The sequence below is a fragment of the Tursiops truncatus genome, chromosome 3 (assembly GCF_011762595.2).
Source record: "Tursiops truncatus isolate mTurTru1 chromosome 3, mTurTru1.mat.Y, whole genome shotgun sequence".
NCBI lineage: Eukaryota > Metazoa > Chordata > Mammalia > Artiodactyla > Delphinidae > Tursiops > Tursiops truncatus.
In genome coordinates, this window is record NC_047036.1 from 104,945,084 (window position 1) to 104,971,349 (window position 26,266).

Sequence of the window (26,266 nt, forward strand, 5' to 3'; positions counted from 1 at the left end):
GAGGAAATGCCATGGGGTACAAAACATGCTGTGGGAAAGAATATTTGTCAAAGAATTCCATGGCTCCATAGAGAGTGGTCGGGCCATGAGGAATGCCAGTCAAAAAACAGAAGAGCCTGGTATGGCACTTCCCGTAGAACTGCCATGCTTTCCTAGTGACATAAACATGACAGGACAGGGAGGGAAATAATTTGTCGCAAATGAAGGTACCTTCCTTCTGGTTTCTTCTCTAAACTGTCTGCTGATGATTTTGAAATCCTTCTCAAATTGAATCAGTTTGCAGTCGTATCAACAGACCAGTTGTAGGCTGAGTTGTTAGGAATTTGTGCTTAGGAAAATTAGAGTTTATTCCAGCACTCCTTAACTTTTTGAAACTGTGGTCTATTAGGATCATGTTACTAATGTTACTTAAATCTGATTTAACTTAAAGAGACACAATGTGGGAGTTGTGGCCAGAATAGATAATGCCTGTGTATGTGTGGAATTAAGCTGAAAACTCTTTCCATTTTTAAATGAATGAATAGGATTATGTGCTCCACAGTTGGTATTACAATCCCTTGTGTGGAATCCATTACCATAGTCAATTTCAACACAAACGTTTTTTTTCCTGTGTATGTCATTTATTTTGTAGAGGAAAAGCTCAGTGTAGAACTTTGCATTGTGAGCTTGTAGTATTAGCATTTCCCCAAGTAAATGTCTTGGGAGGCTCTAAAGGCAATATCTTCATAAACATTTGGGGAGCCCACCCACCAATGACCAGACTCTTACTGAAATTGCAAAGTGTGTTCAGTGTTTTAGTGTTAGCTCAGATTTTTTTTAATATGTCTTATTTGTATAGAGAGAGGTCTCTGACCCTTGGTGGAAGTTCTCACGTTCTACCTTTCTTTTTTAAAAATAACTTTACAGAGGTAAAATTGACATAAAATATACTGCACAGATTTAAGTGTACAATTTGATAGGTACTGACATATGTCTACAACAATGAAATCATCATGTCAGTCATGATAGTGAACTTGTTCATCACATACAGATATTTGCTCACATCCCTTTGTAATTCCTCCCAGCCATTCCTACCTGCATCCCTCACCCCCTGGTAACCACTGATCTGCTTTCAGTAACTTCAGGTTAGTTTGCATTTGCTAGAGCTTTATACAAATGGAATCACAGTGTGTTCTCTTTTATGTCTGGTCTCTTTCGCTCAGCATAATCACTTTTGGATTCATCCATATTGTCACGCGTATCATTGATTCGTTCCTTCTTATGGCTGAGTAGTATTCTGTTGTGTAGATATACCATAACTTATTTATTCTTTCATCTGTTTATGGACACTTGTATTATTTCCAGATTTTGGCAACTACAGATAAAGCTGCTCTGAGAACTTGTGTACAAGTCTTTGTATGGACTTATGCTTTTATTTCTTTTGGGTAATACCTAGGAGTGGGATAGCTGAATCATTTGGTACTTGTACATAGTGTTTAGAGATGCTTTATTTGTAATAGCCCAACACTGGAAGTAATCCAAATGTCCATAAACAATTTAAGAAACTGACAAAATTTTCCACAGTAGTCCTCCACTAGCAATGTACGAGAGTTCCAGTTCCTCTAATCCTCGCCAATACTTGGTACAGTCAGTCTTTAATTTCAGTCATTTGAATAGATATGTAATATTTTCTTATTGCAGTTTTAATTCATACTGTTCTAGTGACTAATGATATTGAGCATCTTTTCATGAGCTTATGTACCATTAGTACATCTTCTTTGGTGAAGTGTGCAAATCTTTTGCCTATTTATTTATTTGTAATTGAGCTGTTTATCTTCTTATTTAGTATTTTTGTATATTCTGAATACAAGTTCTTTATCAGCTAATTTTTTTAATAAATATTTCTTCCATTCTGTGACTTATCTTTTCATTCTCTTAATGGTATTTTTTGAATAGCAGAAGTTTTTAATTTTGATGGATAAATTTATTAATTTGTTCTTTTGCAAGTTGTATTTTTTGGTGGCATATCTAAGAAATCTTTGCCCAGCTCAAGATCACAAAGGTTTTCTCCTATGTTTTTTTCTAGAGGTTGTATACTTTTAGGTTTTATGTTTAGGTTTATGATTCGTTTTGAGTTAATATTTGTATATGGTGCAAAATTATATATCTATATTTATTTATTTGCCTATGGATATCCAAATTTTCCAGCATTGTTGAAAAGACTGTTCTTTCTTCACTGAATTGCCTTTGTGCCTCTATCAAAGTATAATTGCCCATGCATGTTTGGATTTATTTCTGGACTCTCTATTCCATTCCATTGATCTATTTGTCTATATTTACATCAATATCACACTGTCCTGATTACTGTAGTTTTTAAGCCTTTAAATCAAGTAGTATTAGCCTTTATCTTTTTCAAAGTTATTTTGGCTATTGTAGGTACTTTGTATTTACATATGAATTTTAAAATCTGCTTGTCAATTTCAACCAAAGAAGCTGCTGGGATTTGGACTGGTATTGCATTGAATCTGTTGATCTATTTGGGAGAAAACTGCTCTTAACAATAGTGAGTCATCTGATTCATAAATAATGTCTCTCTCTCTATTTAGAATATCCTATATATTCTGCTGTTGTTGGGTGGAGTGTTCTGTAAATGTCAAATGGGTCACTTTCATTGATAGTTTTGTTTAATTCTTTAATTTCTCTCAGCAATGTTGCTAGTTCTTAGCGTATAGGTCTTTCACATCTGTAGTCAGATTTATCCCTAAGTTTTTCACATTTTTGGTGTTATTATGAATGACTTAAAATTTCAATTGTTGGGCTTCCCTGGTGGCGCAGTGGTTGAGAGTCCACCTGCCGATGCAGGGGACACGGGTTCGTGCCCCGGTCCGGGAAGATCCCACATGCCGTGGAGTGGCTGGACCTGTGAGCCATGGCTGCTGAGCCTGCACATCTGGAGCCTGTGCTCTGCAACGGGAGAGGCCACAACAGTGAGAGGCCTGCGTACCGCAAAAAAAAAAAAAAAAAAAAAAATTTCAATTGCTGATTGTTTCTTGCCAGTATATAGAGGTATAATTAAGTTATTTGTATTGGTTTTTATCTGCAAACTTGTTAAACTCTCATTATTTTAGTAGCTTTTTTTGTAGATTTCCATCAGACTTTCTATACATATGTATATATATTTCAATAATTTATAACTAAAGGCAATTTTACTTCTTCCTACCCAATCTGGATGTCTTTTACTTCTTTTTTCTTGCATTATTACCTTGCTAGAACCTTCAGTACAATGCTGACTAGAAATTATAAGAGTAGACATCCTTGTCTTGTTCCTAATCTAGGGGTTCAAGAGAATTTTTTTCAGGAATGGATGTTGGATTTTGCCAAGTGCCTTTTGGACATTTTTTGAGATAATTATTTTCTGCTATTATATATATATTTTTTTCAATTTAGGAACTGACTCACCAGAAAGGTCTTCCAAAGGGGCAGTGTATGTTAGGAATCATGTTTGGCTGTGATAAGTAGATATCTTAAACATATATAGAGGAATTTTTAATTTTTATGTAATGAAAAGTCTCGAAGTGAGTGGTTTATGGCATTTATTCATCCATGCAAGAAATTCAGATCAAAGTGTTCCATGATTCCCTGGGCCCTTCCCTCAGATCTGCAGATTCAGCCTTTTTGTCTACACACCTGTCATCAGGAAGAAGAAGGAGATGGGGGATTGCTCTTACCATTTATCTCTCCCCCTATACTGTTTCCACATGGACACATCAATCCAGAAAGAGGGATGGAAATGTGGTTTCTTGCTGGTCACACCATTGTCCCTGGTGAAAGTGGCATTCTGTTAATAAAGGTGGAAGGAAGACTAGACATTAGGTATACAATTAGAGATGTCTGCCAAAGACGCTGCTGGTAATCACTCTTTGTACTTGTCCTTCACATGCATGAAAGCTCCATCAAGAATGGAAGGAAAGGAATTTTAGATGTGGATTTTTAAAAATACATTTGCCAAGTGCAACTATCTAGACTTCCAGTGTTTTCTCACTCTCCATGACTGATCAGCAGTCTATGCACGTCACATATATGGACCACTGGTGGCTGTGGGGTGAGAGCCCCTGACCCTATGCAGTGGGTTTTGTAACCTTGGGGATGGGATGAAAAGAGGATGGAGTATGAGGCAGCTGCTTTTGGCACCTCTTTCCTGCAGCTTTATTACAAAGGTGTCTACTTCCTCAGCTCAGATGTTCTCTCTTTCCTGAGACCCTTCTTGATCTCACTCTAGTTGGAATCAATTGCTCCCTTTCCTCAGCTGCCACGGTATTCTTATGATTACTTTTTGAGATGTAATTCACATACCATAAAATTCAACTATTTAATGTGTATAATTCAGTGGGGTTTTTAAAGCATATTTACAGAGTTGTACAATCAGCACACAATCAACTTTATAGTATTTTTATTTCCTCAATAAAGCCCTGTATCCATTAGCCATCACCCCACATTCACCCTCAGTCCCTCCCAGCCCTAGACAACCACTAATACACTTTCTGTCTCTATAGTTTTGCCTATTTAGACTTTTCATATAAATGGAATTGTTGAATATGGTTCAGAGTATTTGTTAATAATTCTGTATTACATCTGCATTCTGCTCTGCAGTTAGGTTTTGTGGAGCCTATATTTGACCTCCTCTGCAGACTAAGAGTTCCCAGTCTGCCATCTTTGTATCCATAGTAGTGCCTAGTAATGTGCCTGCTACCTCAGTAAATATTAAATTGAAGGAAAAGGGAATTCTCTTCCTTTTTATAAACAAACACAATAAGGTATGCTACAATGTAATGTCTGCAAATATGAAAACAAAATGATTCCTGTCTGTAGTGAATACTGCAGTAGCAATTAGATTTTTGTAAAGACTTTGCATGTAATTGGCCTCAAACAAAAGTATGTAGTGGTTAAAGTTTATCTTAGGAGTCAACTCTCTGCTTTCTTTCTCTTCCTCATTTGAATCTTCTAACTCCCGACTCGCGGTTGTCTCATACACCTGCCCTAATATCTGACCCAGCACAGCTACTACCATCCTCTTCCCTCCTGCCTCCCCACTGCCATCAAAACTCATCAGAAGTTTTGGTCCACTGGGATTCAGGCACCTGGGTTCACTCCTACTTCTGCCTCTAATGCCAGCTTCAAATACTGGGAAAATCATTCCATTTTCCCAGTCCCCATTTTCTTGCCTGAAAAATGCGGAAATGACGTTCAGTAAAGGCACCTTTAACTCTAAAAATCTATGTTCCTCTGTAGCAACTCCGAATAAAAAAATGAGCAAAAATAAGATTTGTCGCTTATGCTCTTTATTCATGACATCAAGATAAAAGACACTTCTGGGGAAAGATGGATTAGGTGGAAGGTGTGTGTTTCTATTGGACAGTTATTTTCAAGAGATACTTTGATCATGGAAGCATTTTTCAAATTAACTTAAATGCATTGATTATAATATATCCTCTAGGACACAGGTAGGTACTGTGTTTAGAGATACAATTGGTTTAAAGGAGTCTTTAGTCTGCCCACTCTTACTTTCACCTTTCTGCCATACTCTAGGTGTAAATCCAAAGGGAAATGTATATGGCAGAAGAGAAAACTATTGAGTACAGTTAGTAGCTCTCAGTATTAAAGGCAAATATTTACAAGTGAAAGAGGAATGAGATCCATGTCACTGGTAATGGGATTTAAATGGATTTAGGAGCTAAGGCTGAAATAGGAGCCTAATTAGAGAAGATTCGAGGGTCATCGGGTCAGTCCTCACCTGTCCATCAGGCAGACAGGCTGTCCACAGCTTTCAATTCATAGTTGTGGCATGTTCTTCTCATCAGTGTCTCTTGCCCCCCAGTTCTTGAGGGAGAAGGTGCCTTGGCTGCTCTTTGCAACTTGATGTGTCTGCAGCGGTGTACCAAGTATGGTCCACATATTCAGCTTACATCTGGTCTCTGTAAAAGATTACTGAAAACTCAGAATGTGATATTAATGATTTTCTTAAAGAGAGATGTGAAAAAGAATCATATTGGATAGATTGTCTTTGCTAGCATTTTCCTGATTTTAATTGCCCTTTTAAAAATAAGAATAGGATAGAGAATAAAATGACAGTTTCCATGGATGAGAAAGCCATACTTAGGATAGTTCTTTTGTGCTTGTCCTTGAAATCTAAGCTATTGAGCATTTGCTACAGGAGACCTCTGTTCCCTTTCTCGTTTCCAGCTGACTTTGGAATTTTCTATATGACAAATTCATATCTTTAACCCACCTTGGGTTCTCACGTGGAGTTTGTTAGTCATAAAACTCAGCACCCAGAGTAGGTGGCATTTGAGGCTAAAAGAGGAAAGATGAAGCTAGGGTAGGAATCTAGCTCAGTCAGTTTCCTAGAGGCAGGCTCTGTGTTTGTCACCACATATGCCATGGTTAGTGTTACTGCAATTTGGAGAGTTGGGACATCAGAGAACACAGAGTTTTCTAGCTTGCTCTCTTCTCCTCTGTTGTCTCTCTTTGCTCCCACTGGTCTTGTGGGTGCTTGGTGAGAGCTGCTGCTGAATGTGGAGAGTCCCAAGCTGCGGGATAGGGCATGGAACAGAGATGGCACTTGTGTGACGGTCTAATGTCATGTGGAGATTCTGCAGCACGGCAGGAGAATTTTGTGTTCTTTCCTTTGAGAATCCGTACCAATAATATTTTCCATTACTTAGATCATTATTTGACTTTAGGCTTCAATGCTTCAAGTTGATTCCTTTGACTCTAGCTTTAATTAAGAAAAAAAATCATTAGGAAAGCAGATTGTCCCTTCCAATTCCTAATTAACTTACAGACTAATTTGTTTTCTGCTATCTATTTACGTTTTGCTTCAGACTTTAGCCAAATGTTATTATTTCAAGGTTTTCGTAGAAATAATCTAGATTTTAAAATTACCATGATAGGATTTTTTTCCATCTATTACAGTTGACTGGACTTCTTGGTGTTTACTTCATAAAACACAAAGTTCATATCATCAGGAATCAAGCGTGAGAGTATTCGTATGATTATTCAGCAATCTCAAAGCATTTTGAAGCAGATCTCCTTTGATTTTTACATATAGAAATTCACTTAATATCCTTTTTTGTAATCAACAAAACAAGAGTAACAAAAAACAATCAATTGGTATCCAAGCATAAGCAATTCTGATTCCTAATCTTCTGGGACCCAGGTTTAGCTTATCATGCATTTCTTTACCCATTTTAGTAAAGGCCATCTTGATATTGGAGGAAAGGTTCTAGACCTGTTTGCTCTGCGTTACCTTTCTTTCTGGTTGATTCAGGTGGGTACAGTGGAAATCTTTTGGGGTTACTCAGGGGCTAAGAGCCAACACAACTACAACTAAAACCACAGTTTAATCTGCATTCTGTGTAGTGACTGTGCATATCAAGGAAGTATTTTAGGGGAGAGAAAGATGTGTAGTAAAAGAAGGTGAAAAGGAAGATAAGGAGTGAGAAAATGAAAGCAGACAGAAAAAAGGGGAGGAGCAAACTGAGACCTTCCCATGGAACATCCCCCAAAACCTTCCTCTCCTGGCCACCCGCTCTTTGTAGATAGGAAACCCCAGGTAGCTGTCATCCAATCCAGTGTCCTGGAAACCCAGAGATTTTCCAAGTTTCAAATAGTGGAACTGATTTTTCTGTCAAATGAAATTATGTGTAGATGCCTAAGATATAAAGACAAAGTAGTGTTTTATTAATATAGATATACATTATAAGTTAACATTTATAACATTTTCTTAGTGTAAAATTCATGGGTGAGACCAACAAGAGTATTTTAAATAAACACAAAAATTTGCAATTTGAGGATATGAATGATACTTCTTTTCATCAACCTTCATATCCAATTTCTGTGTTTTCTTTTCTTTTCTTTTCTTTTTTTTTTTTTTCGCGGTACGCAGGCCTCTTACTGCTGTGGCCTCTCCCGTTGAGGAGCACAGGCTCCGGACGTGCAGGTCCAGCGGCCATGGCTCACGGGCCCAGCCGCTCCATGGCATGTGGGATCCTCCCGGACCGGGGCATGAACCTGCGTCCCCTGTGTCGGCAGGCAGACTCTCAACCACTGCGCCACCAGGGAAGCCCTCTGTGTTTTCTTTTAGATGCACACTATCAGAAAACTCTGGTTTCATATTAAAGAGATCTAGTATCTGATTTTTAAAACTTCTCAAAATATACAAACAGAATTTTAAATAGTTTTAGTATCTTGATGCAGGATAAATTGGGAATTTGATGTCTGAAGGCTGATCACTAACAGTATGTTGCAAGTATAGATGCCATCAGTACATAAGACAAGTTAGACCAAGCATGGTCAAATTTACATATTTACAATGGGTGCCAGCACTCTCTGTAAGATGGGGGTGTCCTGGCTACCATAAAACAGTGTGATACAGGGTCCAGAACATGCCCTACACAATTAGAACTGGGCCTTCTGTGGCATTTAGTTGAACCTTGCATACTCTAGTTATGTTATTTTGCTGCCTTATACATGTATAGCTAAATTTTAAGAAATAACAGTACAGAGCTATGGCCTTTTGAATGAATGACCCATCTGCAATATCAAACATGCATAGAAATGGCTGGAGGCACTGAACCCTGAGATTAGCACATGTCGACTTAACCTGGCAGCAGAAGTCAACATGTTGTAGGGCAGTGTGTTCATATGTTACAGGCAGATTTTGCTACTCATTATAATTAAATACGTAATTGTATCAAGTATTATGAGGTTGCTAAGCATCTCCTTGGAGCTCTGGTGTCAAAATCTCTAGCTCATCTGGCCTGATACCCCTCACCAAATTGCCTGGATGCTAAAGAATTATTCTAGTAATAGGACATAAACGTGTATTTCCTGAAATTTTGGTCACTTCATTTTGTTGCAGTGTCCTCATCAGGTGACCTACCTGATAGTTTCTCTTATAACAAATTTATATCTTTCATTAGAATATTCCCAGCTAATTCTCAGAATAAAGTCCTGACACCTTAGTTTGGTTTTCAAAGTGTCTCTCTCTTTCCAAAGCTATTGCTCCAAACACTGCACCCAAACAGATCTTCTCATTTCCATTTGTTTTTCTTTCTACTGCTTGCTTTTGCTTTCTCTTCATCTAAAATGCCTTTCATTTATATCTCTTCATGTCGAAATCTTTTTTTTTTTTTTTTTTTTTTTTTTGCGGTACACAGGCCTTTCACTGTTGTGACCTCTCCCGTTGCGGAGCACAGGCTCCGGACGCGCAGGCTCAGCGGCCATGGCTCACGAGCCCAGCCGCTCCGCAGCATGTGGGATCTTCCCGGACCGGGGCACGAACCCGTGTTCCCTGCATCGGCAGGCGGACTCTCAACCACTGCGCCACCAGGGAAGCCCTCGAAATCTTTTTGATAAAAACCTTAGAAGTGATTATCACTTTTGGTCCAGCAATATATATATTACACACGTATATGCTATACTATATATACATATATATATATATACAACATATATAAATATATATACACAACATATATAAATATATATACACAATATAGACTTACACACAGTATATAAATCACACAAAAGAATATTTAATGACATAGAAAGATTTTTTTCTCATTAAGTGGGAAGGCAAATTGAAAAATATTATGATTCTCTTTTTTTTTTCCTTAAGAGAGAGGTTTATTTTGCTTATTGGTATATTATGTTTGGACAGTAGACCTGTTTTACTTTTGTAAAAAGTAAAATTAATGAAACTTACCTCTAAAGCATAGGATACCTTATCCCATCCTTAAATGAAATTCTGGAACATCTGAAATCCAAACTCTTCCAAGTTGTTCTCACAATTCCTCATATATCCAGGTATTTTAAAGAAGATTTAACCAACCTGAGTGGCACTAATGTTGAGGATAATGCTGATGTGCAACACAGCATATTTCTGATCCGTTTCCATCTGCCCACTGAGCTTTCCTTTGGAAATCATCAGACTAATTATCCACTCATGTTTGCAATGATACCCCTTATTTTCATGGGTTGGGTCACACCAGTGATATTCGCTAACAAAAGAGGAATTGAGATTTACTATTTCCTAAAGACCTGGGTGACATTTTTCGAATATTCTCCTCAAAGGAAAAAGGGCATCTAAGTCTGCTGTGTCATGGTTGTGAATAACATGTGCACAAAGAAATTTGACTATTGTTTCCAGTGAAGGTATTATGTAAAGGGAATACCTTTCAGACTACTCTTGTCGCCCGGGAGTCCTGAGATCTTGCTTTGTGGTTTGTTTGTGCATCCACATACGCTCCTCCTGAAACAAAGAGGATATATTTGGTAGTCACTGATAATTTTTTTAAAAAGTGGATTAGGCAATTTTCCTTGAAACTTCTTTGCTAATTTAGCATGAAGTAGAATTATATAGTAGAAATGAAGGAATTTATTTGGAGGTATCAAAATAAGAAGGGGAATTGTTTGGTTACACAGAGGACTGTAAGAGGGCTGAGGAACGGATTGAAGAAAATTATCAAGCATGCGTGTTGTTTTTAAGTGATACTTGAGACTGAGATGTGAAACAGCTGTGTTGTTGGGGTTTTTTTCTTGTGCCAACTTTCCTTATTTGATTGATTTTTCTCTCTGACAGCCCATTGTGCTGATAAATGTGTCCATGGTCGCTGCATTGCTCCAAACACCTGTCAGTGTGAGCCTGGCTGGGGTGGGACCAACTGCTCCAGTGGTAAGTTTCCACCTGCTGTTGTCTGTCTCCGGATGTTTTTGCTGTATGGGCCTCTTGTCTGCAGATTACATGAGCCACAGGTTTCCCTCTTCATCCCAATGCAAAATGTGGTGTAGATTCCCAGTCCAACTCACGAATACTGTTTCTTTTAAATCTCTACATGTATTATACACAGAACTGTTATGAATAGAGTATAAAGAAAGGTACTTGGAAAGAAGATTTCAATCATCTGATTCTTGTACTTCTGTGAATATCAATGCATTTTCCCGGGTACGGTCCAGAAGTTAGATTCCTTAACTCAGTAAGGCAGTTGTGGTAACACGGCTACTGTATTCCTGCGTCTGTTTTTACTTGTTCGTTTATCTAATATATTTTCTTGGTGATGAAAACTTACCACTTGTTGGTTCTAAAGCAGAAGTAAAATTGATATTTTCAATGCTTAACATATTTATCTTTGAATTCTGAGGTGCAAATAATAAGTACTTGCTCAGATTACTGGGGAGAATTATTGGTAATAAACGAAAATTCATGAACATTTAGGTATTAAATCAATTCATAATATAGTATATAATTTTTGTCCATTATGTTAGAATTATAATTGTAAAATGATGGTGTTTTGGACTATAAGCAGATTGCGCTTAAAATCCTATGTTCATTATTATGAGGATTAAATGATGGAATGTCATGTAATACAGTTGCTTTTCTAAATTTCACAGTTAAAACTTAGGTTTTCTGGCTAACTCCTTGCTGTGCGTGTAATTGTGCACTCTTCCTGTTCCTTTATACTTCGTTTTGCCTTGAAAAATGTGAGAAGGAATTGAAGTGCAACTAAATTGTAATGCATGAAATGTTTACATTTAGAGAAAGGGAAAAATAGTTTTAAAAATTAGCAGACTCTCATGACAACACAACTTTGTCCTCCTTGCTACCAAAGAATTTTCTGAAACTAGTCCAAAAGAACTTTAAGCTATGTAGATAAGCTGGTTTTAAGAATTTTTACTTGCTTTCATTTGGAATTGGGGAGATTACTCTTTATCTTGTTAGAACTACTTGTTTTAGACTTGTGATCTCTTGACTGCCTCTAAAACAGCATCTTCAGGGGAGGTCCTTATGCTGTCTGTGCATAGAACATTCCATGTGAAAGAGCCTTTTTGTCGTGTCCTAAACAGGGATGTGTGTGTGTGTGTGTGTGTGTGTGTGTGTGTGTGTGTGCGCGCGCGCACGTGCGTGCGCCTTTCTGCCCCGACAGGCTTCCCATTCCAATGGGTAACTGTCCTGCTGCGTTTTGTTAGCCTTCTGTTAGAGATCAGGAGGGGAGAGGGCACTTTGTTCACATGCTGTTGAGGCAAAATGTTTGGGATGTGGGATCTGGCTCATGTCCATTTTTCTGGCCAACTGACCTCAAATGCATTGTTGCTTTCATTGACTTTTCCAACTTAAAGATCAGTTGTGCCTACACATTTGGAAGAAAAATAACATTATTATATAAGCCATTGGGAAAGAGAAGAGTGGCTATATTCTTCATTTGAGAAATGAGATTTGTTACTAATTTCAGGGTGAGAATACTGTGGAATAACTTTAGTTGCAGTCATACTTTGTCCCCTAAGAACTGAAGCTTACCTCGAACTAAGAGATCAGACTAAAGAGTGTGTAAACAAAACAAAAGGTCTACATGGGTTTCAGACTCTCTAGAACTGATTTAGGCCTTCTAGAAAACAAGCTGTTGCTTTATTTCGGAGTTGACTGACTTTTGAATGAAGCCTCTAGAATTCTGACAACACGTGTTCTTTCAATCCTGGATGATGATATTGAGGTGACTTTTAGTTTATTCTCCACAGCTTATGTTTTGGCTTTATCATGAACAGAAGCATAAATAAATGTGGACAGATATCTGAAGGCTTTAAAGATGTTCTTAGAATACATTTCTGACACCTTTTTTAAGCACCTAAGAAAATGCTATTCTGAGCCAGAGCACTGAATTTTGTTACCTGGGTTTTATCTATAGCTGTTACCCTAATATCACTCATTAGGAAGTGTGTAATTTAGTTACTCTTGGCCAGATAATTCTTGAAGCAAATGCACACTCTAGTAATCTACTAAGTAGCAGAGTTAAAATGGCCTAATTCCCAAGGATTTTTCTCTCTCTGCCCCCTCTTCTCTGGTTATTGTTAGGCCTATATTTGATAATATATGTTAGATCCAGAAAATGATTGCTTTTTTAATGACACCAGTTCCTTGTATTAGTCAGGGTCCAATCAAGAGACAGAAACTGCAATAATTTTTTTGAGTAAACCTTTCATTTTGGAACAATTTTAGAAGAGTTACAAAGAGAGTTGACAGTTTCCATACACTTGCATCCAGTTTTTCCCTTAACATATTAAGTTACCATTAGCTTGGCAAAACTAATTGCCAAAAGAAATTGACATGAATACACTACCAGTTAGTTCCTTACTAGTATATTACTATTAAACAAACTCTAGACTTTATTTGGATTTTATTATTTTTTCCATTAATGTCCTCTTTCTGTTCCAGGATCTAGTCCTGAGCACTGCACTGCATTTTCACATCTCCGCAGTCCCCTCTGGTCTGTGACAATTGCTCAGTCTTCGTTTTTCATAACCTTGACAACCTTGACAAGGACTGGCCAGATATCCCGCAGAATGTCCCCCAGTCTGTGTTTTCCTCCTGACTAGACTAGGGGTCCAGGTTATGAAAATACCACAGAGTTGAAGTGCCTGTCTCATTATATCGTATCAGAGGTATGATGATATTCACATGACAGCACTGATGGTGTCATCACTTGGTTAACCTTCATCATTTGGTGATGTGTAGTGTTTGCCAGGTTTCTCCACATAAAGTTACTATTTTTCCTTTTCCTTTTTCTCTGAGAATACGTCACTAAGTCTAGCCTACCCTCAAGGATGAAGGGTAGAGATTAAGCTCCATGGTTTTGAGGGGGAGAATATATACATATGTTATCTGGACATATTCTATAAGGAAGATTTATTTATTCCCTCCCATTTAATCAATCATTTATTCATATCAGTGTGGACTTATATATATTTACATGAGAAGTCAATATTATATTGTTTATTTTGTTGCTTAAATTGTTCCAGCTTTGGCAACTGGGAGTTCTTTTAGGTGGCTTCTGTGTCCTTTTCATACGCCATTGTCCTTTTGTTTGGTCGTTTTGTTTTGTTTGGTCTTTTGAGCAGTTCCTTACTTTCTGCTACTGTAGGATACTCCAAGCTCACTTTGTGTTTTTCCTGCTTCAGTCCTAGAATGAGCCATTGGAGAATGGTATTTAGAAACCAAGATCTGGGTGCTGGTGTGCTCGCTGCTCCTGGAACGCATAGTAACTTGAGCAGGGAAAGTTTATTAAAAAGAATCATTAGCTATAACACGAATTTGGTGTAGAGATTGGCTAGTAGAAAGTAGATAACACTCAAAAGAATACAGGAATGGCAGAAATAAGGAGCATCCACTACTCCTAGGGCTGAGATAGAATACCCAAAGAGGAAGCCCCATTAACGGTGTGATGCAGACCTTGTTAGAGCACAGCCACAGCTCACTGAATGGCAGAGAGACTGCCATGGTACACCCCGAGTGAAACTTGCTGGAAATGTGCTTTCTGGAACTTGCTAGAAATCTGTTCTATAGGATGCTTGAGAAAGCTGTTCTGGAGAAGTGTCTTACCAGAAGCACTCTGCTACAAAAAAGCCCAAGGGGGAATGCCAGGGCAAGTTGCTGGCTGATGGGTGCTGCTAGCCACAGTGCACTGTAGGAGCTGGATGCTGAAGAAGCTGCCTGTGCTGGAGAAGCCACTCCCACTGTGCTGACAGGGCAGGGGCTGGGTGCTGGAAGAGCCATGGGCACTTCTGGAGTCAGTTGAGCTGGCACACTAGAACCATGATGGGCAACACCTTCCTCCTACAGTGTCTCTCCGGCACCCTGCAGAAAACGCTTAACAGTCAGCCAGCTGGCAAAGGAAGAGTACTTAAAGGGCCCACATCCATTTTTGTAGATAAAAATGAAGGATAAATTTAGCCCTGAGAGACAATAAAGTGATAACTGGTCCAGTCCACTCCTTTGTTTACTCAGCTCTTCTGTGCACCTTTCTACACACATTTGAATTCTTGTACATCAACAAAATGACTCTGCCTTTCCATCTAATAAAATACAGCCTGACATCTTACAAGTTAAGATGTTCTCACTCTTTTCCCAAAATTAGGAGATGCAAGTCCCCAAAGTCCTGGTATCCATAGCTGGTTATATTAATTTTTCCTGAAATTCAGATGAAGTACCACAGAATATTTTGCTACCTAGATACTAAAGTTATCTTTCAACAACTTTTATTTTATATAAAATTAAATAAAAATGCAAAGAGCAGAAAAAAAGAAAATAGCTTCTACAAATAAACACATAGATGTAGAAAGCAAAGAGAAATGTTAAAAACTACTACAGGCCTCTTTTCTGTAATTAGTCACATGCTGTACTTGTATGTATGGCCTCCTTCTTCCCCATTTCATATTTCTCCCTCTCAGCCCAAACCTCAGCTACTTAGGGTTCTTCATCTGGAGGAGTGACTCAAACCTCCATTCCTGAAGGATCTGAATTCTCAGTTGTCCTGCCTTTTATTGGTTGTTGACACTTTCCATTAGCCTTTACTACCAGACGTGGAAGTACCAAGAGGTGCCCCAAAGAATCCCTTGGGTTCCAGACGTAGTTCAGCTTTCTCCCGTTATGCAGCAGCAGCCCAGTTTCCCTGGGCTCATCAGGATCAATCATTCCAGGCAGAAGAGTAACTCGTTTTCATAGCTCTCTCTCTGTATATTTTTTCCTTCCCAATATACATGGGAAATTAAGAGTCTGACAGCACCTTCACAAGCACAAATTTAAAAAGCCTTCCCTTGGAGGTTTAGTATGACTGTCTACCTTGTCAGTGGATGGACGGATTCCTATATATGGTATACAGTCAGTGTTCCTGGGTCTCAATGTATTTTCTGTATGAAAAACCAGGTGTGTCAGAGAACTGAACATGGTTTGTTTGCTTGAAGTGAAATCATGATTTATTTGACGACTTGGGCATATTACCTCTTTTTAGGTTTGATTAAATGATTTTTTTTTAAAAAAAGCATGCATGTATTTTACTTCTATTGGCATCCTAAAGAATACCCTAGCCTATGTGACATTATCTTAGCTCTAGTTCTCTCTTTCCTCCTCTTTCCTGTTCTCTCTCTGTTCCTCCTCCATCAATATCTCTTATCTGTTCATCAGTCCTGTATTTCTCTTCCTCCCTTACTGGATGATAACTCCTGGAGGGCAGGGGCTGTGCATTGTTAATGTCTTTGTTAATGCCCGGAGGCCTGTGCATTGTTAATGCCAGGCCTCCACTGTGCCTGGCGTGTGATTGGAGAGCAGTAAATGCTTGTTTCATTTAATGAGATTGAATGTATGATTCTGAGAAGGTCATTCATGTGTTCATAGTTTGAACTTTCATTGAATACTGTGTGCAAGGAACTGTGCTGGATGCTGCAGATAAAGAAACCAATGAGGAATAGTTGTTGGTTCCCACAGAGCTCGCGGCCTGGAGAAAAGTAGACAGACTTGTAAATGTCTCATCCTGAGAAAGAGAACCGCCTCAGGAGAAGAGGTGGATTGAGGAAGGTAGAAATGGTGGTGGGTAAAGTAGTGAGAGGTTTTCTGGCTGGACTAGAAAGAAGGGCCTAATGTTGTGCTGGGGACAGAAAGCAGACTGCTGTGGGGTGAGGGGTGATGCAAAGATGCTAAAGCATAGACTCCTCTTCCAGAAACTTAACTGGGAAGTCAACAAGGAAGGGTAAAGAGTTAGGGAGTTAGTAAAAGACAAATGCAGGCTCAGGAGAAAGTTTGGTGTTTGTTTGCTTTTTTTTTCTTTTGCGCTACGCGGGCCTCTCACTGTTGTGGCCTCTCCCGTTGTGGAGCACAGGCTCCGGACGCGCAGGCTCAGCGGCCATGGCTCACGGGCCCAGCCGCTCCGTGGCATGTGGGATCTTCCCGGACCGGGGCACGAACCCATGTCCCCTGCATCGGCAGGTGGACACTCAACCACTGCGCCACCTGGGAAGCCCTGTTTGTTTGCTTTTGATTGTGTTTTAAGGTGAAAGAGGCTGAGAGGATGGTGAAAGAAAAGACAGAGTCTGGAGATTGAATTGAGAGTTCATTTAATCGAGGGAACACAGCTCCTGAGAAGACGGATGGGATCCTGACACTGATGGAAGGATTAGTGTGAAGTACTTCCCATTCCCAACAAAACGAGGGAGGAAAGAGTGGCAGGCAGGATGTCGATAGGTTTCTGGGCTCAGGAGCTCACGGGCAGTGGGGAGGAGCATCTGAGTGAGTTCATATTTGATGACCTTTCTTCTCTTGGTGAACTGGGTAAGAGATAATCTGCTGATATCAAGGGAAGCAGAAGTTGGGTACGTTGATAATGATGATGACAGCAATAGTTCTCCTCTATTGAGAGCTTAGTATGTGCCAAGCATCTTTGTAAGGGCTTTACAGCTTTACAGGAACTAACTCATTTAATGCTCAACAGATGAGATGGTTACAATTCTTGTTTCTATTTTACAGATGAGAAAATAGAGGCACAGAAAAATTAAGTGTCTTGCCTAAGTTTATACTTCTGGTAAATAGTGGAACCAGACTCGCATCTCTTTCACAGCCAGTAATTTAAATGAGGATCTGGTGCCTCCTGGAGCTGGAAAGGAGATTTGGTGAAAGTGATAAGGGTCAGTGAATGAGAGCAGGAGGCAGGACTGATACCACCAGACAAAAGAGCAAGACAAAAGTTCCTGAGAGGTGTCGAGGGCACACTAACATGTCATTTAAAATGACACCAATTTGGTTGAATGCGTTTGTAATTTCCTCATTTGTAACATTAAGAATGTTGGGCAAGATTGTATTTACGATCCCTTTCAAACCTATGATTCTATGTGTGATTTACTCTCATAAATATGTGTCTGCAATCCCCGAGATCTTTCTTTGTTTTGGAAACCCTTTAAACCTTTTGTATGAGTAGCGATAATACATTTGTTCTCTCAACCCATATAATTCTATTTATGATTTTCTAAAGGTCTATAGAGAAATTTATTTCTCCTCTGGCTATAGGGCACATCCAAAAACACATGGAGAGTCCTAAATCAGCCAGCAGCTAGCAAATAGTTTTCAAATGCTTGTTCCCTAGGCTTTTGACATTAGTACCAATTAGAAACAAAAAATGGAAATTAATTTTGGTCTAGAAAATCCAAACTGGAGTTTATTTAGTCACCAATAGCATTTCTGGTTAAATGTACTTGGAAGTAGTGAAAACATGCCTAGGAGGCCAGACTAGCTCAAACATTTTCAGGTACAACATTAAGAGTACTGATAACCTTTTAGATAAAGCAAGCACGCTGTGCTGCTCGGAATAAGTAATAAGAATTTGCCTGCAGGATATTCGAATGGGGGAATCCATTTGAAGGGTATTACAAGCCAGAAGTTGTAGGGCACAAAAAGCTGACTTGTTCACCAGCAAAGTCTGCTGTAAAGGTCTATTGACTGGATACAATAGAGGATCGATGTTGTCTGGGGAGAGAAGTCACTGGAGCCCAGTCCTCAAGGCAAGTCGTTAACATACCCATCACCCTGTCAGAATTACTTTCGAAATCAGGTTGATGGAGCAGCAGAATAAGAGTGGATCATTTGGGTTCACTGGCATGAGGGCTGGACATTGATGACAGGTGGGAAGGACTGAGCTTGGGATGAATGGTTCATCAGAACTGCCCAAAAGCAATTTCACTGATGGACTGCCCGAGTATCTTGATAGAGGTCGCACACAGAAACTGCTGATTTTGCCTTTGTGAAGGAGTCTGAAACCTGGGCTTTTGTTGGTTACTCTCTGGAGGGGCAGACAATCTCTTCCACCTCCACCCACCCAGCTCCCTGTTGGAACTGAATGACAGTAGACTTAGTGCCTCTCCATTCTGTGCTGTCTCTTTGCCTCACTTTCCTTGGCTTAAAATAAGCTTCAAAGTATCTGTGTCATATGCTTGTGAGAATTAAATGACACAATGGCATGATAATGGCTCAGTAAATGGTACTTACTTACAATTCCTTGTGTGACAACTGTGCCTTCCACCAGACTTCACATCAGACTGGTCTGTGGACTGGAGAATGGATGGAGGGGCTCTTTGAGGACATCTCGTTTTGCCCAGCAGGCCACACCCTTCTTGAGCAGGAGCCTCTCTTTGTCCAGAGTTGCTTGCCAGGAGGCTCCCCAGACAGAGCCCTGGTGCAGTTTTTTGCATTATCTCCAACCTCTGACCATTAATGTCCTTACCAGATGAATTCACGTCTGGTTCGTATTGCTCGGGGCACGGTGAGAACACTATAGATGTTTATGTTACTAGCGCTAGTTGGTTCACATGCTGTAAAGACGAGGCTGGGCTGTCATTTTATTTAACTCCACTCCACACACATCATTTATTGATATGTTTTCCTTGTTTTTTTTTTTTAACTTTGTGTAATCTCCCTCTACATCTGTTTATCAGAAAATCTTGGTTCAACCTGAAAATATAAGATAATCTAACCTTTTCCTACTCTCTACTCCTGCCACTCAAATCCAAGCCACCGTCCTCTCTTAATTGGTGATCACAATAGTCTCCCTACTGTTGCATCCACTTTAGCCCCACTCCAGTCAGTTCTCTGTATTGAGACCAGAGTGATCTTGTAAAACTGCACTTCAGAGCATGCTGCTCCCCTTCCCCAAACTCCCCAGTATTTCCCATTATGGTTAGAATAAACGCCAGAGCCCTGACGTGACCCACCAAGCCCTGTTTGATCTGTCCCTCCCTACCTTCCCGGCCCCTTCTCATCCCACGGCTCGCTCAGGGTACCACACTGCTCGGCCTCTGCCTACCTTTCTTGGAACACAATAGCTTCATTTCTGCCTCTGCACTTGATATTTCCTCTGCCTAGAATACTCTCCTCCCTGGAACTTTATGTGGCTGGCTTCTAATTTAGGTCAACGAACTTTCAATCTATGTGTCACCACCAGGAGAGGCTTTCCCTGACTACATAAAGAATATTCTCCCATAACTATCTATTACGTCATCTTTTTAACACTTTTTTATGGCACTATTTGAAAATACTTCATTTGTTTTTTTGTTTGTTTGTTTGGTTTTGTTTTTTTGTCTGTATTCCCCTCCAGGATAGAAGGCCCATAGAAACGTGAATTTTGTCTGTTTTATTCACTGCTGCCTAGCTAATTTATTCACCTAATGTCTAGCACAGTGCTGGGCACCCAGTGATTCTCAATAAATATTTGTGGAAGGAAGGAATGAAGGCATAAATGTTCCAGGAGCAGTAATGGATATAAACATGAGATATGAGAGATGAAAGACCCCGCCTCTTCTTTCAAATGCTTTCAGTTTAATAGAGGGATTGGAAGTCCATCTACAAATATATAGGCAAAGCGTCTGGAGAAGTCAAGGAGGACGTGGTCAAAGGTCTTCTAGAGAAAGGGCATGACCTGAAGTCCTTCCTTCAGTGGCCTTAAGGGAGCTCAGGCTCCACTTTGGCTGTGTGCAATGCAGGCTCATTCATCCTTGGTGAATTCCCATAAACTAACAGCTGCAGTGAGATTGTAGAAGCCAGGCAAGATGAACTAGGTGTCAGTTCCATAAACTTTGAAGAAGTTGTGTAGTAAGACAGCTCCTCACCCTCAAAAGAGGAAAGGTTTTACCTTACCTGTAAAATCGGGAGACTAATACCTGATTTTAGTAAAGCCATGTACATTTCCTCTCATAAGGTTATGCTGTTAATTGGCTAAAATTAAGTGCTCTGGTTTATTATATAGTCCGGTATCTTTCATGACTATATCAAATTTCTTATTGTTTGTGATTGTGTCAAAGAATGTTTTTTAAATACTTGCAAACTTCCTCAGGGCAGATAAGAAAAAAAACTGTTTTTTCCTTCTTTGGTCAAAATATCTTCTAATTCATTGACAACCAAGTTGACTTTAAAAAGTTTGAATATTTGTACATATATGTTAGAGCAAAGTAATCATGTTTGACATGTGTAAATTAATAAAGTGTAGAAAGTAATAAAACAGTAACATTTATACTACTTATAAAGACTGTTTCAATAGGGTAAGTAGTAGAGGTTATAAGTGCCCTGCCTCTGGGCCATAAATGGTGTCTTAAAATTCTGTGAAAACCTAATGGTTTTACTACTCACTACTCTTGCACAAAGTGAGTGGAAGTAACTTCCAAAGAAAGTTTAAATTTTAATGGAATTGATTTGAACTTGATATTAGTATATAGCCGTGAATTTTTGTTCATGTATTAAAGAAAAGCCCCTTTATCCTTACAAATAAAAATAGCCTCATGTTGTAAAATTAGTATTACACAAACCAGATTTATCCATGCTGTAAATTAGTTCTTAGAATAATTAGACTGCATCAAAGTTAGTTCTTTAAGACACCATAAGCAAAGTTAAAAGAGAAAGAAGAGAATGGAGAAAGATTTCTACAATGTATAAAACAAATGATTAGGGCTTCCCTGGTGGCGCAGTGGTTGAGAGTCCGCCTGCCGATGCAGGGGACACGGGTTTGTGCCCCGGTCCGGGAAGATCCCACATGCCGCGGAGCGGCTGGGCCCGTGAGCCATGGCCGCTGAGCCTGCGCGTCCTGAGCCTGTGCTCCGCAACGGGAGAGGCCACAACAGTGAGAGGCCCGCGTACCGCCAAAATAACAAACAAACAAAAACAAATGATTAGTATATAGGATATGTTAAGAACTCCCACAAATCAATAAGGGAAAAAAACCCCTCAACTTTAGATTAGGCAAAGGATACAATAAAGTAGTTCTTCAAGGCAAGGAAACCTGATTGGCTAATAAGCATATGAGAATATTTATCTTTGTAATAACTAAGGAAGTGCATAATGAAGGAACATGATGTCATTTTTCACCATCTGATTGGCAAACGTCTAGAAGTCTGACAATATCAAGTGTTAATGAAGATGTGAAAGGAAGCTTGCACACACTGCTCTCAGGAGGGTAAGTTGGCAGAGTAACTTTGGAGAGCAGTTTGGCTGCCTCTAGAATAATATGTTGATTTGTGTACACCATAGGATTAGGTAATTTTATTTTGACTTCTTTATCATCTGTCTGTATACCTTGGAGAAACCTTTGCATACATGTATAGGGGATATAGTCTTTGCATCTTTGTAACAGTGAAAATTTGGAGACAAGTAAAAATGGCCTTGAATATGAGAAAAGATAGATTTATTGGAGGTTGTTAATACAGTGTAATGCTGTGTAGCCATTCATTCCTATAAATTTCTATGTAGTAATACACTGCATTAAAAGATGTGTCAACATTAGTGGATCTCAATATCGTAATATTGGGTGAAAACAAGATACACAGTGATGTAAACATTTTAATAGAAAACTAATAAATTCATAAAAGTTATGCGATATATTATTATTAATATATTAATAATATATTAATTCATGCAATATATAATTTTTGGACACACAAGCAGACTAGAATGATACACATTAAAATCATGACAGCGGGGACTTCCCTGGTGCCACAGTGGTTAAGAATCCGCCTGCCAATGCAGGGGACACGGGTTTGAGCCCTAGTCCGGGAAGATCCCACATGCCGCGGGACAACTAAGCCCGTGTGCCACAACTACTGAGCCTGAGCTCTAGAGCCCGCGAGCCACAACTACTGAAGCTCACGTGCCTAGAGCCAGTGCTCTGCAACAAAGAGAAGCCACTGCAATGAGAAGCCCACACACTACAACAAAGGGTAGCCCCCGCTCACCGCAACTACAGAAAGCCCACGCACAGCAACAAAGACCCAGCACAGCCCAAAATAAATAAATAAATTTTTTTTTTTTTTTAAAAATCATGACAGTGGTTCCCATTGAGGAAGGAGTAGGGAAAGAACTGAAAACAAGGTACAAAGGAGATAAAAGGGAATTTAACTGTAATGTGTTATTTCTTGCATTAAATGATGAAGCAAATGTGATGTAATGGTCACAACAGTTAATTCTAGGTTGTGAGAACGTGGGGCTTTGCTATAGTAGTACTTGTCTTCTGTGGTTAAATTTTTTTTTTTTTACTCAAGAAAACTTAAATTTTTCAGACCATCCTGTTAGCACTGAGGGTTTGAGACCTGATTTTCCTTACTGTTGGGTTTTAAGCAAATCATTTAAGGCTTCTGCCTTTTGGCCTCTCACATCCAGGATGAAGATAATAAGTACTTGCACAGTGGTGGTCCTGAGTATGTATCCTTCAGTGCTCACCTCCAGCCCACCTCTTCTGGAAGCCTTCTCCCCTCCCTGCTCTCCTCTGCCCAGAGGCGCAGTGGGTGTAAGTCCTCTGTGTTTGAGTGTTCTGTGCACTGCAAGACTTAGCACATTCTTTTCTGATGAGTCTCACTGTTGGCCAGTCTCTTCCAGTAGACAAAGAAATCTTAGCTATAGGACAGGTCTTAGGGAGGAGCAATAGTAAGTACTCAACAAACAGAACTTAGTAACCATAGAAGCTGCTTTGTACATTTTTAATGGAAGAATAAATGGGCAAAAGAGCAAAAATATGGCAAGACTTTATAAAGCAGGATATCCCATAATGGCTCCCAAGGTCGTTGTTTTTCTTTTGACTTCAGTGAATAAATGTAATCCCCCCAAATCCCTTACTTAATCCCAGCCTACAATTTATATCCTTGAGATTTCCCTCCACTGTGAATAGAGTCATCAATATGCTCTCGTTGAGAGACATCAACATTCAGATTTAGAAACATTAAAGAATAAACATTTCACACCCTTTTTTCTGGTTCATAATTTGGGATAAGCATGCACTGATGTTATAAAATGACAGTTCATGCTTCGAAAATTCATTTAATAAACATTTTTTAAAGAAGAAGAATAAAGGTTCTCTCTCTCGGCCACTGAATAATATTAATATAAACGGCACTGGGTGGTTGTCCATAGTGATTGCTGGCACTCTGTCAGCTCTCCAGCCGGCTTTTTGACATGTGAAGGACATGAGGTTTTAGTGCTTTCAGAGGATCTGGAAAATACATTTTTATTGTTCTTCTTCATGGATGGAGAAGCTTTACAAACTTGTTTTATTTTTAAAGCACTTGATGTTTTGAATGAGGATCTTTTCTTCTACATTAACAAAGGGAATGACACACCATAGCCTTGTTAGCCTGAGGCACAAGGAATGAAATCACAGGGAGATAAAAGACCCTGAGGGAACCAAGGCTTGGGAAGAAAGTGTGTATATTTCAGGAAGAATCATGTTTTTCTATCCTTTGAGACAGCAGAAAATTATTTTGGTCTCTTTTGAAACCCACAGCACTCTGTAGAGATATTTTCTTGAAAGTGACTTATTTGTGCTTTGTCTATATATGAGAATATGAAGGGCTGAATTTTCTTTCCTATTAAATTCTCTCATAATCACAGATTTTCCTATATTTAAAGTCAATGGAGAACATCACGGTGAAACTCCATGTAAAAATATATTTTTAAGTCCGTATAGCTGACTGATGTAACCTAATAGATGCTTGACATTTAGATGTTAAGGGCACTTACAGTCTTAGTTACTTTGAACAGCAACCCTGGTGAGGGTAGTTATGTATTATAAACTGATGGCACTTTCCCTATAATAAACATAAGTTCCAAGATTCAACACACTATCCCGTTGTAAGTATCTGTTAGAGATGTATCCACAAAGTTCTTGAAACCCATATAGTTCTACAGTTTTACCTCTTCGATCCCAGAGGTGTTAAACCAAGGTAAAACAAAAACAAAAAAACGGACTATTCAGTTCATCTAAAGGTTTCTTTATACCAAACACAAGCACACAGAATTGGGCCCTTTTGTTTTTCGCTATAATTCAGAACCAGTTGCTTTAAAAAAAGCATCTTATACTTCAAACTGTGTTTCAAGGCTGTTTCTGTGGTCTTGGTGGGTGTAGATAAGCTGGGGAAAAATCAAGTCCTGGAATTGATGCCTTCTAATATGGCAGGATTCTTTAGATTTTATTTATGACCATCTACTTCTTTATGCTAAGGGGAGGATTATTAAGAAGTTCACATGTTTGTTTCTAAGTTTCTCCTTTTATATTTCTGGGCTCCATGTATGAGCCTACACCTCTGAACACGTTAATCGTCAGCAAGTGAGCAATTTCTAAATCCAGTTTTTAATTGACAATTAAGAATAGGATGTAAATTAACGCTGGTTTTCATCCCAGGTCTGAGCTTTTTCCAATTGGCTTTATAAAAATGGATGAAAAGGGTGATACTCCAGGGCTTGTTTTTACTTTATGGAGTTACTGGGCAATTTGTTTTTGGAATTCACATTGTGAGAACCAAGTTGTCCTTTTTGGCATGAATGATTCATGCAAGACAAACAAATAATGAAAACCACCGACAGGCCTGTTATTCCAGCCTCATATACAGCTGGAGGATGTTTTTCTAGGGGTGGGACGCTCCACTGTGCCAACCACCGGAATAAAATTTCTGCTGCTACCAGATCTGTGCTGTGTCACACATAGCAACAAGTACTTTTGATGTAATTAGTACATTTCACCATCCCCATTTTACCAAAAGAAAATTAAGTATAATAAAGGTCAGGGACTTGCTCAAGTTTCCATTCCTATGAAGTTGCAGTGTTCCTGCTAAGGTCCAGGCCTGTCTAATGCTAAGTGATTGTACCCATTTCTTGAGCCAGCTAGTGATTGATGAATTTTCTAACAAGGTGAATTTGATGGTAACCATCACTTCTTTCTCTAAGGGAAAAATGATTTCATCCTTTTTTTTTTTTTTTTCTGCTGAGGGAGTCCTTTGGATGAGACAATGTATTCATGTGCCCTTGTTCTTTCCTCTGGAGTATCTGTCCATTTGGCATTTCTCTGTATCTCTAATTGTTCTCCTTTCTTTATTCTTGGTCTACACAAAAACAAGAGATTTACTAAACCATCTCTCATTTGTTCAAAGATTTTTCCTAATGCCTTGTTTTTGTCAATACATGCATGGCTATGGACATGTTGGAACATTTCTTATCAAACCATTCTGATGAACCTGCTACTAACACTTTGAAGCCTGGGAACTCTCATTTTAGGCGAACAAGTATTACTTCTCAAATATCTGTGACACTTTTGTCCTAGAAGGTTCCCCTTTGAAAAACAGGCCAGTAATGAGCACTGATATCAGATCCAGTAATTGATGAGCATTGCTCACTTGGGATGGTCCACAGGGTGTGTGGAAGAGCACAGATATGGAAGCATTGATGGGTTTGGGTTGAACCCTTGCTTTTGCCACCTGAATGCTAAGTGACTGAGCAAATTATCATCTGAGTCCATTTTTCACATGAAATGTTGGAGTAATTATACCCATCTTATCGAGTTATTGTGAGGTTAAAATAAAGTAGCTGCATAATGCTGACACAGGTTCAAAACTCAGTGTATCTTGGAACCTATTCTCTCTCTCCCTGTCCTTTGCGTGGAAAACTGGA

The 26,266-nt window shown here is 39.1% G+C and overlaps 1 protein-coding gene across 4 annotated transcripts in view; it reads left to right on the forward strand.

The window, feature by feature from the left end:
- Positions 1-26,266, forward strand: part of MEGF10 (multiple EGF like domains 10) — a 372,223-nt gene that overhangs the window by 276,634 nt on the left and 69,323 nt on the right. For all 4 annotated transcript variants that reach the window (XM_073802466.1, XM_073802464.1, XM_073802465.1 and 1 more), the window contains one exon: positions 10,622-10,714. In XM_073802466.1, the coding sequence (XP_073658567.1) occupies positions 10,622-10,714 (93 nt within the window). The remainder of the gene's footprint in view (positions 1-10,621; positions 10,715-26,266) is intronic.